We start from the raw sequence: 14268 nt of genomic DNA, 5'->3' as shown, positions 1-14268 counted from the left end.
AGAAACTGTATGCTGGATATGTTCCTTTAATTTTTTTTTCTTCGTTTCGTATCCAAAGCATTTTTCAAAATTGCATTTTTAGGTCTGGTTTCACATGAAAAAGCTGCTGACTTCTGCTTTAAAAATATACCTAAATATGTAAAACCTAAACATAAAAAAATACCTAAATCTAAATCCGCAATATATGTGCACACTCATAAGAAATTACGAGAAGTTACATCTGCCTACTGGAAAAATTCAAACTTACCTTTGCATAATATTCTAAAAATCAAAAGAACTCAGAGTTTTTCCATTTTTTGCTAAGTATTCTTTAAAAACAAGGCAAATGGATTGATATAACATTTTCCACTAAGACCGCTAGTTCCTATTTTTTTAGCATAATTACTATTTCATTTACAATTAAATTAACTGCAGTTTACTATTATTTTTAATATAGTAAGGACTTTGCAAGATTAAATTTTAACAAGGTAGAATTTAGGCAATCAGGTCTAAGCTATGCTCAGTGAAGGTGTCCAGGTGTTGCCACTCACTTTAATTCCATTAACTTTAAAAAAATATTTACAGTCACACCCTATACAGTCTTTAGACCTGCTGACTTCTGTGCTTATATAAATGTTTTTCTGGAAGGAAACCAAACTCTATCTTGCTAAAACAGAACACAGGTGTGATTAAACAGTGATAATTAATATTTTTTAACTTCCCCTTTGCAGGCAGTTGTGTCATTTATATTTATATAATAATAATCAGTGTTAGGAGGTCAAGATACTTTTTTCAGGAGAGGGACCAATAAGCAGACAATCAAAACAGGAATATATTAGTCCTTTAGGTCAGTGTTTCCCAACCTTGGCAACTGGAAGATATCTGGAATTCTGGGAGTTGAAGTCCAAATATCTTCCAGTTGCCAAGGTTGGGAAACACTGCTTTAGATAGTGGTAGACTTTTTCTAGATTGTTAGTAGACTTTTTCACCATCTAAAGATTTGGCAGTGAAACTTAAATCACTTCCTTAATGTTGTGATTCAGCCTGAGGCTGCTCAGGGACCAGCTGTGTCTCTGCTGGCTCCATGCCCGGAGGAGGATGACAGCGCAGAGGAGGGGGCTGAACAGTCGGACGGGGGAGAGGAAAATCAGGAATGGGATGAAGGCGAACAGCATGAGAGCCCCAGGGGGGGGGGCTCTCCCCAGACAGTAGCTTGGAGTCATTAGGTGATGACGCACAAGCTGTCATTGACATGAGACAGCGACGTTCAGAGCAACGAAAGGAGCAGTTAAAGAGATATTTTCACCATTGAAGTAGAAACAGCTGGGTTTGGGTGTGGTACTCATCAGCAGGGTTTAAAAGGCAGGCAAGCCCTTCAAGCCATGTGGAGTGTTATCAGCTTGGCGTGGCGTTATCCTGTCTTGTTTCTCGGCATCTCTGTTCCTGGCTTGTGGCCCAGCAGCTTTGGAAGATCCGTGGGAGGTATAGGTCTGCTATCTACAGCCTTGGCTTGGCAGTAAGAATTCTGTATTGCTGCATGGACTTTTGGCCTTCGTGAATATATCTGAAGATACAGCATTTTCCTGTTTGTAAGGACATTTTCTGTTACCTGTGTTTTTCTTGAATTTTATACAACTGCCTTTGCTTTTTACCAGTGTGTCTGGATTCTCTTTTTGGGTTGGTATTGGCTTCTGGAGTGACACATACAGAACACTTAATATTCATTACGAGAATAACAGAATTGGAAGGGACCTTAGAGATCTTCTAGTCTAACTCCTGCACAAACAGGAGGAGGCTCTATGCCAGTGATGGCGAACCTTTTTTTCCTCAGGTGCTGAAAGTGTATGCACGCACACTATCACGCATGCGCAAGTGCCCACACCAATAATTCAATGCCTGGGGAGGGCGAAAACATTCCCCAACTCCTGAAGGCTCTCTGGAGGCCAGAAATGGCTTGTTTCCCAACTTATGGTGGGCCCAGTAGGCTTGTGTTCCGCACTCCCCAGGCTCCAAAGCCTTCCCTGGAGCTAGGGAAGGGCAATAACCCCCTCCCCCATCACCCCGGAGGCTCTCTGGAAGCCAAAAATGACCTCTCAGAGCCTCTGCGTGAGCCAAAAATAAGCTGGCTGACACACATATGCATATTGGAGCTGAGCTAGGGCAACGGCTCGTGTGCCAGCAGATATGGCTCCCTGTGCCAACTGCCATCACTGCTATATACCATTCTTGACAAATGGCTGTCCAATATCTTCTTTAAAATCTCCAGTGTTGGAGCACTGATGATGAAGGCAGGACAGCTGATTCTAGCACTCTCTAGATGTGTGGACTTCAACTCCCAGAATTCTCAGCAATGGCCATGCCAACTGGCAAGTCTGGATCCTGCACTCAACTCATCTAGAGAGCATTACTCTGTTTGGGGAAAGGTAGTGCAGAGAATAAGGGGGGGGGGAGATTCAGTCACATCACCAGAATGTCTATTTTGATAGCTGTAACATTTCATTGAGTTATTTTTTGAACATTAACCAATAATTAAATGCAAGTATCTGGCTGCTTGCTAAATTCTCTGTAAGACAGCAATACAAGTCTTGAAAATAAATCAGTATTCGTAACTAGCAATGACCAAACAGGATGATCAGCTATGGAAGAATGGCATATCTCCCTTTTCTCAAAGCAGAAAGCAGACAGGTATAAAACCTGTCATTTTGGGAAAGATTTTCCCTAATACTTATCCTTAAACAATACTGTATTAAAATGTACAGTCCTGTGATTTGCCTCACCAACTGGTCACAAAAGTTTGCAGATTTTCTCTCAAGTCCTATCATGGGTGAAATAATTAAACGATTTCTATTCAACTGCCGGAGGCAAAGATCACATGCAGACAACTTCATGGATTAATGAATAAATTATCATATTACAACATCAAAGATGCAGGATGTTCTTCTCCAATTTATTTAAAACTTCTGACCTGATTTTCTAAATTTAGAAATCTGCCCTATTTAAACGATCAAATTATGAACAGAAGACAGGTTGATCTATTATTCTGTATACCTGCTTGAAGGGCTTTGTGAAAAATCTAACTTGCCATGTTTGGCTTCAATAATTTGGCTTAAAAATAAAAGCTTACTCAAAATTTCAAATGGCCTCCACATGGTTGTGAACAGTGGAGTATCTAAACCACCATTTATGTTCCTTTAATAGTCAAACAGATGCTTTTGAGAAGATTAAATAAAGGCATAAAAGATATAATTGCTTTCTGCTTCTTTCACTGCAGTGCCTAAAATCTACTATCAAGTGTTTTGGAAGTAGATGACCATTTATTTATTTGTATCCTGCTTTTATTTTTACAAAGAACTCAAGGAGGTGAACATACTCAACAAACCTTCCTCTTCCAGCTTCCCCATAACAACAAACCTGCGAGGTGGGTTGAGCTAACAGTCAGGGATCTTCAACCTGTGGTTCCAGACCTGCATGCGGCTCTTTGGGCTCTCTGCTGTGGCTCCCTGTCAGGTGATCCCATCAATGACAACCTTGCCCTCCCTTTCCAGTCACTCCTTGCCTAGCCTAAGAAGATAATGGCAATGGCGGGGGTTGGAGAAGTGACTAGGGCTGATTTTCTGGCACATCATTCTTGCTGGAGCTTCTTCCAGCCCTCGTTGGTGCTGGGTATGCCTCAGTCATTTGGGGAGATGTGCAACCTACTCTCCATCCCGAGACATTGGTCCAACCCAGCCGTGACAAGGGATGGGCCTGCAGTGCCCAGCTGTGGCTTTAAAGTGTGCATGGGGAACTTTCACCGCCCAGAGTTTCCTTTTTAATTCAAGCAATGCTGTGTATAAATCTCTCTACTCTCTCTGTCTATTCTCTCTTAAAAACCCAGTGAGCTGGGGGCTGGGGGCTCTTCACTACACCTTTTCTTTCTTCTTGGCAACTTTTTGGAAATCTGGGCTGGCTGAGGAACGAGCTCAAGCCATGGTGGAGGCTTCTCTTAGGGTGACTCTCCTCCCCTCCCCCCTGCTTCTCCTCTCACAATCCCATGGCCAGCTGTAGTGGGGCCAGGGTGTGTGTGCAAAAGCGGGGAGGTCCTCCTCGAGGGAGCGCCCTTTCTGTGCTTTCGCCAAGCCCGGCCGCTCCCTTGAGGAGGGTATTCCCACTCGCATGCTCTCTCCCAGCCACTCCACAGCCAGCAAGGGAGTCATGAGAGGAGAGGGAGAGGGGGTGGAGGAGCAATGCGGGGGGTCACCAGAGCCTTAGTGCAGGAGCAAAGTGGCCCTGTACTTGCCTTCGTGCCACATTGTGCTCAAGAAGCCTTTGCTCCCTGCCACTTGAGGCTGGAGCTTGTGCGCCCCATGCCAAAGAACACCTGGGGGAGTGGAGAGGGGACAAGGCAAGGCGATGACTGAAGCCTTAGTGCAGGAGTGAAAGTGACCCCTATATTTGCCTTCGGGTCACATTTGGCTCAAGGCAGCCCTTGCGTCCCACCGCTTTGGACTCAGAGCTGTAAACCGTAACCTGTTGCTAGGGGCAAGTGGGACAGGGTCATTGTGGCTCCATGTTGTAATGGGCTCCAGGAGGAGAAGGGGACCTCATCTCCCCCATTGTGAAATGCGCTAAAATTCACTGTGTTGTGCAAGGCACTACAAGAGTGCCTCATGGCCTGCTCAACGCCTCATATCAGAATCAGAGAGGAGGATATAGACATATGGGGGGGGGCAGACAGACAGAGATATACAGAGAGAGAGGGGGGGAGACGCAGAGAGAGATTGAGAGATTCAGGGAGAGATGGGGAGAGAGATAGAAAGAGAGACAAAGATGGGGAGGGAGATACATACATAGAGAGGAAAGAGAGAGATGCACAGAGATACAGATAGAGGGAAGAGGTGGGAGAGAGACAAAGATATTGAGAGGGAGGATAGTGGGAGAGAGAGTGACAGAGAGATTCAGAGAGGGAGGGTGGGAGAGATATCAAAACAGATTTGTGCCTCCCTTTGTTTTTTAACGCCCAGTTGTCTGCGCTAATGACCAGCTGAATAGGCATGGCTAGCGGAGTCATGTGGCTGGGTGGGAGTGAATGACGTCAAGTTGGCTGTGCCGACCCAGGTTTCGCAGTTTCCAGTGTTTTCTTTTCTGTGGGAAATGGGTCCAAATGGCTCTATGAGTGTTTAAAGTTGCAGACCCCTAGGCTAGTTGAAAGTCACCTAGCTGACTTTAATATGTAAGGTGGGACAAAACTCATGGTCTCCTGTCTATGGAGATTGTCAGTCATCCAGGTCATGGTTGTCCCAAAAGGTGCTTTTTCAAGAGGCAACTAATAGGTGTTTTTGCTTTGAACTGAAGAAGCTTCTTGGATGAGAAGTGAAAGATCTTCAAAGGAAAACCAGAAAGTCCAATTGCCTCTTCAAAAGGTATGGTCTCCTGCTTTCTATTCTGGTACCTTAACCACTAGACTAAACTGATTCTATGATGATGATGATGATGATAAGCTATAATTAATAGTTGCCTTCTCCAATTTATAAATTCCTCCAAGCAAACTTCTGAATACTCACAGTGACCACTCTCAACAGTGATCCCCTCCAAAATTTCTTCAATGGGAGATCAGAAAGGAGGAGCTGTAATTTGAAAAGTATAGGAAGTTCTATCAGATGCCTAGATCTAATTATATGATTCCTGGAAGCTCCTTACGGTATTCCAGTGGCTCTTATAACTCTTTTGCTTCACCGTAAATTGCAAAAGGTACTGATTCCCAAAAAGCAATTATAGCCGTATTTATAAATATATTAAAACAAAAATACAATGAACACAACTTAAGGGAAATTAAGTCTTAATTAAATCTGGCAAATTTATGACCTAATTAAAATAGAATTCCAACCAATGCAGATGACTTACCAACTAAATTAACTCTGCAGTTGTCGAGTCTTCCCAAACATTCTTTGTGGACGCCAGCCCCACACTTCGAACATAAGTAGCCTTGATAAAAAGTTCCCCTGAAATATAAAACAGTACGGAAATCAGAAGACATTTGGTATAATGTAACAAATATTAAAATATGAAGCAGTTCAACATGTGAAGCAAGAATGCATTCATATAAACTTCCAGATGCTTATATAGTAACAAATCCCTGAATACCGATAACCAGAAATGGGTTTTTTATTCCTTTGTTTTTGCAAATCTAATGGACATTGGTTACTTAAGCATCTACAGTTTTTTTCCGAACGCCATCACTCTACTAAACAAATAATTCCCTCAACACTGTCAGACTTTCTACTAAATCTGCACTTCTATTCTACTAGTTTTTCTCATTATTCCTTTCACACATTTCCTCCCATGTTGACTGTATGACTGTAACTTGTTGCTTATATCCTAAGATTTTTATTAATATTGCTTCTTCATTGCTTATTTGACCCCTATGACAATCATTAAGTGTTGTACCACATGATTCTTGATAAATGTATATTTTATTTTATGTACGCTGAGAGCATATGCACCAAGACAAATTCCTTGTGTGTCCAATCACACTTGGCCAATAAAAATTCTATTCTATTCTATTCTACATTTTTGAAGGTGAACAATCCATAATAGTATAATCATTACAAAACTTTTTTTTCCTACTTAGTAGATCTTGTTTTAGTGTTGATCAAATTCTGGACTTCATGTTGAGACAAAGCTCTGGGATATTGGGAGTGGCAACCTCAGACTCTTGATGATATCTGTGACTTTTAATGCCAGAGAGAGAGTGAGAGAGCTGTGCAACCACAATAAATGTGATGAGTATGCAGAGGCTGCTCGTGTGACACATCACTCAGTGAAGTTTATTGCTGCTATACATTCAGAGCTCATGACTGTTGCACTGGTGTCTTCATACATTATGGCATAACCCAACTGTATAATATAGATTTATTGGATTAGATTAGATTTATTGAATTTATATGCCGCCCCTCTCCGCAGACTCGGGGTGGCTCACAGCAATGGCAAAAACAGTACATAATGACATAATAATATGCATGTTTACAATATATGTTGCTTCATGTTTTAAAACTGTGAGGTCGTATGCACATCATACTGTAGATATCATTTTGTAAGACTTTATAATTTACAGGATATATTTTGTAGTAAAATATAGGCTATTTTTCAAGTAATCTAATCTTAATAGACAAAGATGGACTATTTTTCTTCCAGTCAAATGAAATCATGCTTACAGTAATTACATCCACTTACTATTTTAATATTTTATTTAGCCTGCTTTGTTATAGTATAGCTACCCTGCAATCCCAGAATTGTAAGGGCATATTTATCTCAAGGAAGAATACAAGGCTGGGTATTCTTTTTAATCAGTACTGTATTTTTAATACACAATATTTAACTATTGGAATCTTTCTGGACTCAAATAATGTAGTATATACTGGAATGTAATATATATGTAGTACTGTATATACACCTGTAACATTTGTATCACACAGAAAAAAAACCTTTCTCCTTAGCTTTCAATGGCCTTAGTGGAAAATGGTTATTTGTTTAAGGTCAATTTGAAAAGCAGCATTTATGAGTTTAAAAGCAATGAACTTAGAAAGTAATACAACAGCTACTAGTAGAAATTATACTTTACCCCAAAAGTCCAAAATCACTGATTTTACATACAAGTACCATTCAAAAAGAGGGAAATGTTATGTTTATTATTTTAACATATTACTTGAATTCATGCTAATACTGAATTATACAACTATTTGTAGAATTTCAGACTTGCTAGCTTTAAAAGAGAGGTAGAATTCACCAGATAATTTGATCAGTTTATTGAATCCCATTGGTTTTCCCAAGTGTAATATAATTTTAGGCTTCAGCTGTTTGACTTCTTTTGACTTACCTCAAAAGCATCTGACAGACTTTGCAGGCTGTTACACGAGTGAAGGTATACATTTTAAAGTCATGTGTACTTGTTTCTGAAAACTGGGGCCTTATATTTGACCTAGAATATAAAATAGATTCTTTAATATTCATAAATATTAATAGAGCAATAAAATTCCATTTTAAAACATAGAAAAAACAATACATGTTTAAATATGCATTTTAATAAGCTGGTTGAAGACTCAGTTCTGAGGTCTGTCTTCTCTCCTGCAGAAGGAGAGCCTTCTGTGTTTTATTCAACTAATATATTATATAATGTAATATAGCTAAGCTATACCCACTCTTGGTCCTTGTTTGCCTGTCAGCATACATTTTTATTTATTTTATTTTATTTATTTTATTCTACTTCTATGCTGCCCAATCCCGAAGGACTCAGGGCGGTTTACAACAATATAAAAATACAAATACAGTACAATAAAAAAGAAGTCAAAAATAGAAAATCTAAAACTATAACCCCAATTAAAAACCCATTAACTCAATCAATCCAGGCAACACAAATACATAATATTCAATATAATTAGCCAGTTTTCGGAAGGCCAGTAGGGTGGGAACAGTACGGACATTGGGGGAGAGTTGGTTCCATAGAGCTGGAGCAGCCACAGAGAAGGCCCTCCCCTGCGGTCCCGCCAACCTGCATTGCTTAGTTGATGGAACTTAGAGGAGGTCAACTCTGTGTGATCATATTGGTCACTGGGAGGTATGCGGCAGGAGACGGTCCTGTAGATAGTCTGGCCCTAAGCCATGTAGAGCTCTACAGGTAATAACCAATACCTTGAATTGTGACCGGAGACTAACTGGTAGCCAGTGCAGCTCACGGAGCATAGGTGTTATATGGATGTACGGAGGTACACCCGACAGCTCGCGCAGCTGCATTCTGAATTATTTGCAGCCTCTGAACACTCTTCAAGGGTAGTCCTATGTAGGGCGCTACCCATGTAAAATAAAATGTAGCCCCATTTTATTCTTTTATTTTTTTTAATTTTAATTTGTCAAGTACGTATTTCTAATATACATAGATATAACATTGTTTATATACATAACATGGGTACTGATAAGAGGGAACAATTGGACAGAGATGGTAGGCACGCTGGTATGATTATGCATGCCCCTTACTGACCTCTTAGGAATTGGGTGAGATCAACAGTGGACAGTCTAAGGGTAAATAACCTTGGAGAGGGGCGGCATACAAATCTAATAAATTATTATTAATTATTATTATTATTAAAGTTTTGGTGGTTTGGTTATGAAACAACAGACTCAGGTAGTGAGTTCCAGGCATTAACTACTCGGTTGCTGAAGTCAAATTTTCTGCAGTCAAATTTGGAGTGGTTTACTTTGAGTTTGTATCTGTTGTGTGCTCATGTATTGTTGCAGTTGAAGCTGAAGTAGTCATTGACAGGAAGGATATGTAGCAAATGATTTTATGAGCTATGCTTAGGTCATGTTGAAGGTGATGTAGTTCTAAGCTTTCTAAGCCTAGGATTTCAAATGTGGTTGTGTAAGATATTCTGTTGCGAGTAGAGGAGTTGAGGGCTCTTCTCGTAAAGTATCTCTGGACACTTTCTAATGTATTTATGTCTGAAATGAGTTGTGGGTTCCAGACAGATAAGCTATATTCAAGGATTGGTCAGGTGAAAGTTTTGTATGCTCTGCTTAGTAGTGTGATATTACCGGGGAAGAAGCTACGCAAGATTAGATTAACAACTCTTGAATGGCTTGTTTGATAGTAGGTTGTTAGATTTTAGGTGGACAGTAATGAATTGATTTATGATTGACTCCATAAATTTGCATGTGATGCAGCAGAGATAGATTGGTCTGTAGTTTTCTAGTGACCATAGGTTTGGTAGGGAACTGTCCTGTAGGATTTTTCAAAGATTATGCTTAGTGGTTCAGCTATGGCTGTGGAGAGCATTTTTAGGAAGTGTGCAAATAGTCCATTAGGTCTGATTTACAGAGAAGATTTTAGGCCGCGCAATCCTTTTTCAATATTGTCTTCAGTGAAGTCTATTTGTGTTAAATTGTTGCGAGTGTTTGTGGTACGTCTAGGGAATTTGGTGCATGAGCTGTTGCTATTTACAAAGACTGAGCCAAATAATGTGTTGAAGACACATTTGTTGCCACAATAATTGTAGAAATAACAATGACAGTGAAACAATCTGAAACTTGCTTCATATATCTTCATTTCTTGCTGTCTGAACTCTCTTTACCAGTCTTGGCATTTATTATCAAAATTAAGTGGGGAGGGAGACACTTCCATACGGTGACTGTGAGGCAGGATTTATCCTAATCCTCATTTATTTTAGAAAGATATGAACTCAATTATTATCTCATATTTCTGATTCTGTCCCTGGGCCTGCTTTGGAAGAGTGTCAGGGTTCCAAATAGCATTGGAAATTAAATCAGAGTCTGAGGCAAAGTATTCTTCAAAGTTCCAATTTATTAGCAGGACCATGTTGGCATATCTGGGAGAAACCTGAATCTGAAGTCCCAGGGGTTTCTCCACCCAGTTGAAAATTCAAGCCCTTGTCCACACACCCCCCAAGTCCATCAAGTTGACCAATCTCCATCTGCCAACTTGGCAGCAACTCCCATCTCTTCCGTAAAGATTCAGGAGGGCAAAGATAAAGGATGACCTTGACAATGTAGAATGAATTTGTTATGGTTACACACAGACATCTCTCCTGCAATTATCCCTTCCATATTCCCATAGCAAAGAATACATTTTAAAATAGCATAAAGTGTGACAGGCTAAAGACCCCAAATAAAATGCCTTCGGCCTGACAGTGACATTGTAAGATTCTTGATTCACCAAAACAACAATAAGGGCATTTGGAAAATGCAAAGATACTATCTAAGCAAAATATAGTTTGATTGTAGTTTAATACTATAGTTTTTAAAAATGACTCACTGTTCTGTCTTAGCCCCGAACCCCAGAAATCAGAAGCACAGAAGTAACAAATAAAAGGATTTAATATGTACAACAGTCTTAGTCTTTTAAGAGTCTTTTTAAAGTCTTTTGCAAAAGGAGAAACAGTTCTAGCAAAGTCATCAATTGGCCCACATCCTGGACAGATGATAAACACAGCTATAATTACACAATGAAGCAAGATTTCAGAAATGTCAAAGACAGAAGCTAACTGCAAAGCTGGAGCTCATTAGCAAAGACAAGAATGTGTTCTTTTAAAATACAAGCGGAATCCAATATCCGATATGTGATCTTTCCACGATGAACTGCGTTGTTCTCTGCAATGAGGCAGGACATGCCTCACACTTAAATAGCCAACAGTACTACTCAAGGGTAAATCTCCTCTTAGCAAACCACTCATGTCTCTTAGATGCCCTGTGCACTTTGGCATCCAGAAGAGGCTCCTCCTCTTTTCCTGAGTCACTCATCCCAGGAAGTGCAGAAGGCCCTTGTTGTTCAAACTCTATTCCTACTTCTTCTTCACTGTCAATCTCAGGAACACAGGAACACAGGATGCCTGTATTGCTACTCCATAGTCTCTGTGTCCTCTGAATCCATAACTACTTGTGCAGAATGCGAGCGAACCATGACTCTCTATATCTGAGCTAGAGAGATTTAGAGAGCATTTGAATCCTAAGTAAAATCCGAACCTCCTAAATAAATCGAAACTGCACATAGCACTGAATACAGCCATAGCAAACTGTCTTTTTTAAATCTTAGTGTATCAGAATAATTCTTCAAAAACAGCCTTTGAGATGTTTTGGATTTTATTTTCAAACAAAAGTCATGGACAATAAGAAGTAAATTAAGAACTGCAGCCTGAAGTATCCAGGAGCTATCTTTACTAGAGGTTTCCTGATTCTTCACCTATTGTTTTCTGAGATTCCAGAACCTGAATACACTGCTTATTTCAACAATAACTTCATTAAGATCTTCCATATATCCTTGAGGTTCATAGGTTTGGACTTACACAAATATACTTCTGTTTTCTAGGGTTAAATGTGAGTTTTAATCCAAGTGAAAGCAATCACTTTTTCTGTTCTGGTTTGCCCTGCCTTGCAAATACTGACAAAGCCATTTATAATAAATTCTGAGGTCTTTAAAATAGATGCTTCAACTTCAGAGCAGCTGTGAAGACTTTACCACCACTAGCAATGGTTACTTCAATTAATAAAATGAACAGGTTATAATGTAGTTTGAAAATGGAAAGGAAATTCACATATTATATATATGGAAGAAACAATAATGGTATTGGAGCTCAGCAAAGTTTCGTTTATATCAATGTTAATAACAAACTATATATACGATCCAACCTCCACTGTACCTAAATGTCTAGAAATATAAAGCATGTCATGACTTCAATAGTCTTCATATTGTTTTCCATCATGTGACCTCCATATAGAATTCAGTTGTCTATAATACACCTAAATGGTTTTGTTGTTTATTTATTTCTCTAAAACATCCCACATTATCATAGACATACCTGATTTGTGCCTATTTCTAATGCTCCTTGTTCTCTTTAACTGCAGAAATCCAAGATTGCATTTCAAATATTTATTGGTTAACAAGGGGGACCATGACAGTAATACAGAATAGAATTCTATCAGTTGTTATCATTTGCTGCTCTATAGATTTTCCAGCAAATGCTATATTTGCTCAAATTGTCATCCACCAACAGACCTGTCTAAATAAGCAATTTAAAATGAACACATTGGTTGCTAATGGAACACATTATCCTTATGTGTATGGCCTCCATGTGCAATTTTTTTATAACGCCAACATTGATTTCTGGTCTCAGTAAAATGTAGGTTGTGTTACAATGTAAAACATTTATCGTTTTCTATTTTGCCTTTTCACATTAATAAGTGAGCAGAAATATTAAGAAAGTGCAAAGCTGCTGAGTAGTAGGCAGCAAATTATTTTTCTCAAGCTCTTTCACATACTGTAGGTTCTGCATTTTATGATAATTAGAAAGGCAAGAAGAGATTCTATTATGTTTATTATTTCTATCTACTCTTCTGATCACATTTGAAAAGCATCAGATTTGAGAAGTGGGTTACAATGCAAACCTGGTCTGTATTAATAGAGTCAAGATCATGTGAAGTTCTAGTACCACTTTGCAAAGCCTTAGTAAGAGTCACTTGGTGTTCTTCCGTTTGCAAGCCTCCGATAAATTCCAGTATCTGGAAAATCAAACTCAATCAGACTCAAACTCAATGGCTGTGGGTTTTGCCTCCCAAGGACAATTCCATCTGTCCGTCCATTACCCTGGTGGGGGGGGGGAAATCACTGACCCCCTCAGAGAGGGTCCGCAACTTGGGCGTCTTCCTCGATCCACAGCTCACATTAGAGAAACATCTTTCAGCTGTGGCGAGGGGGGCGTTTGCCCAGGTTCGCCTGGTGCACCAGTTGCGGCTCTACTTGGACCAGGGGTCACAGCTTACAGTCACTCATGCCCTCATCACTTCGAGGCTTGACCTCTGTAATGCTCTCTACATGGTGCTACCTCTAAAAAGTGTTCGGAAACTCCAGATCATGCAGAATGCAGCTGCGAGAGCAATCATGAGCTTCCCTAAGTATGCCCATGTTACACCAACACTCAGCAGTCTGCATTGGTTGCTGATCAGTTTCTGGTCACAATTCAAAGTGTTGGTTATGACCTATAAAGCCCTTCATGGCATTGGACCAGAATATCTCCAGGACCGCCTTCTGCCGCACGAATCCCAGCGACCAGTTAAGTCCCACAGAGTTGGCCTTCTCCTGGTCCCGTCAACTAAACAATGTTATTTGGCGGGACCCAGGGGAAGAGCCTTCTCTGTGGCGGCCCTGACCCTCTGGAACCAACTCCCCCCAGAGATCAGAATTGCCCCCACCCTCCTCGCCTTTCGTAATCTTCTTAAAACCCACCTCTGTCGTCAGGCATGGGGGAATTGAGATATTCCCTTCACCCTAGGCCTATACAATTTATGCATGGTATGTTTGTGTGTATTCCCTTCCCCCTGGGCCATTACAAGTTATGCATGGTATGTTTGTGTGTATGTCTGGTTTATAATAAGGGTTTTTAGTTGTTTTATTAATTGGATTGTTACATGTTGTTTTTTATCATTGTTGTTAGCTGCCCTGAGTCTACGGAGAGGGGTGGCATACAAATCAAATAAATAAATAAAACCACTTCTTAATAAATAAAACTCACTCTTTATTCACTCAAGCAGAATGCATGAATGCAAATGCAGAGTTTAAAAGTAGCATAGGAGCATAGGATTCTATTCTATCTAAAAACCAGCTTTGATTCTGAATCCAGAAAGTGCGCCAAAACTCAGTCGTTAACTACATCCCTTAGATAACCCCCATTCATTACTCAAAACATAGGCATTAGTTCACAGAAATCTAGCACAGTGTCTTTTGAGGCAGAGATCATGATTTTAGAA

General features: G+C 40.0%; 1 protein-coding gene across 1 annotated transcript in view; it reads right to left on the bottom strand.

Moving 5' to 3' along the window:
• Positions 1 to 14268, bottom strand: part of VAV3 (vav guanine nucleotide exchange factor 3) — a 240778-nt gene that overhangs the window by 69736 nt on the left and 156774 nt on the right. The window contains exons 16-17 of the mRNA XM_070746427.1: positions 7835 to 7936; positions 5863 to 5960 (exon numbers count right to left, since the gene is read on the bottom strand). Coding sequence (XP_070602528.1) covers positions 5863 to 5960; positions 7835 to 7936 — 200 coding nt within the window. The remainder of the gene's footprint in view (positions 1 to 5862; positions 5961 to 7834; positions 7937 to 14268) is intronic.

Source organism: Erythrolamprus reginae, chromosome 3, assembly GCF_031021105.1.
Source record: "Erythrolamprus reginae isolate rEryReg1 chromosome 3, rEryReg1.hap1, whole genome shotgun sequence".
Lineage (NCBI taxonomy): Eukaryota > Metazoa > Chordata > Lepidosauria > Squamata > Dipsadidae > Erythrolamprus > Erythrolamprus reginae.
The sequence above is the reverse complement of the archived record's forward strand: the minus strand, read 5'-3'. Positions and strand labels throughout refer to the sequence as shown.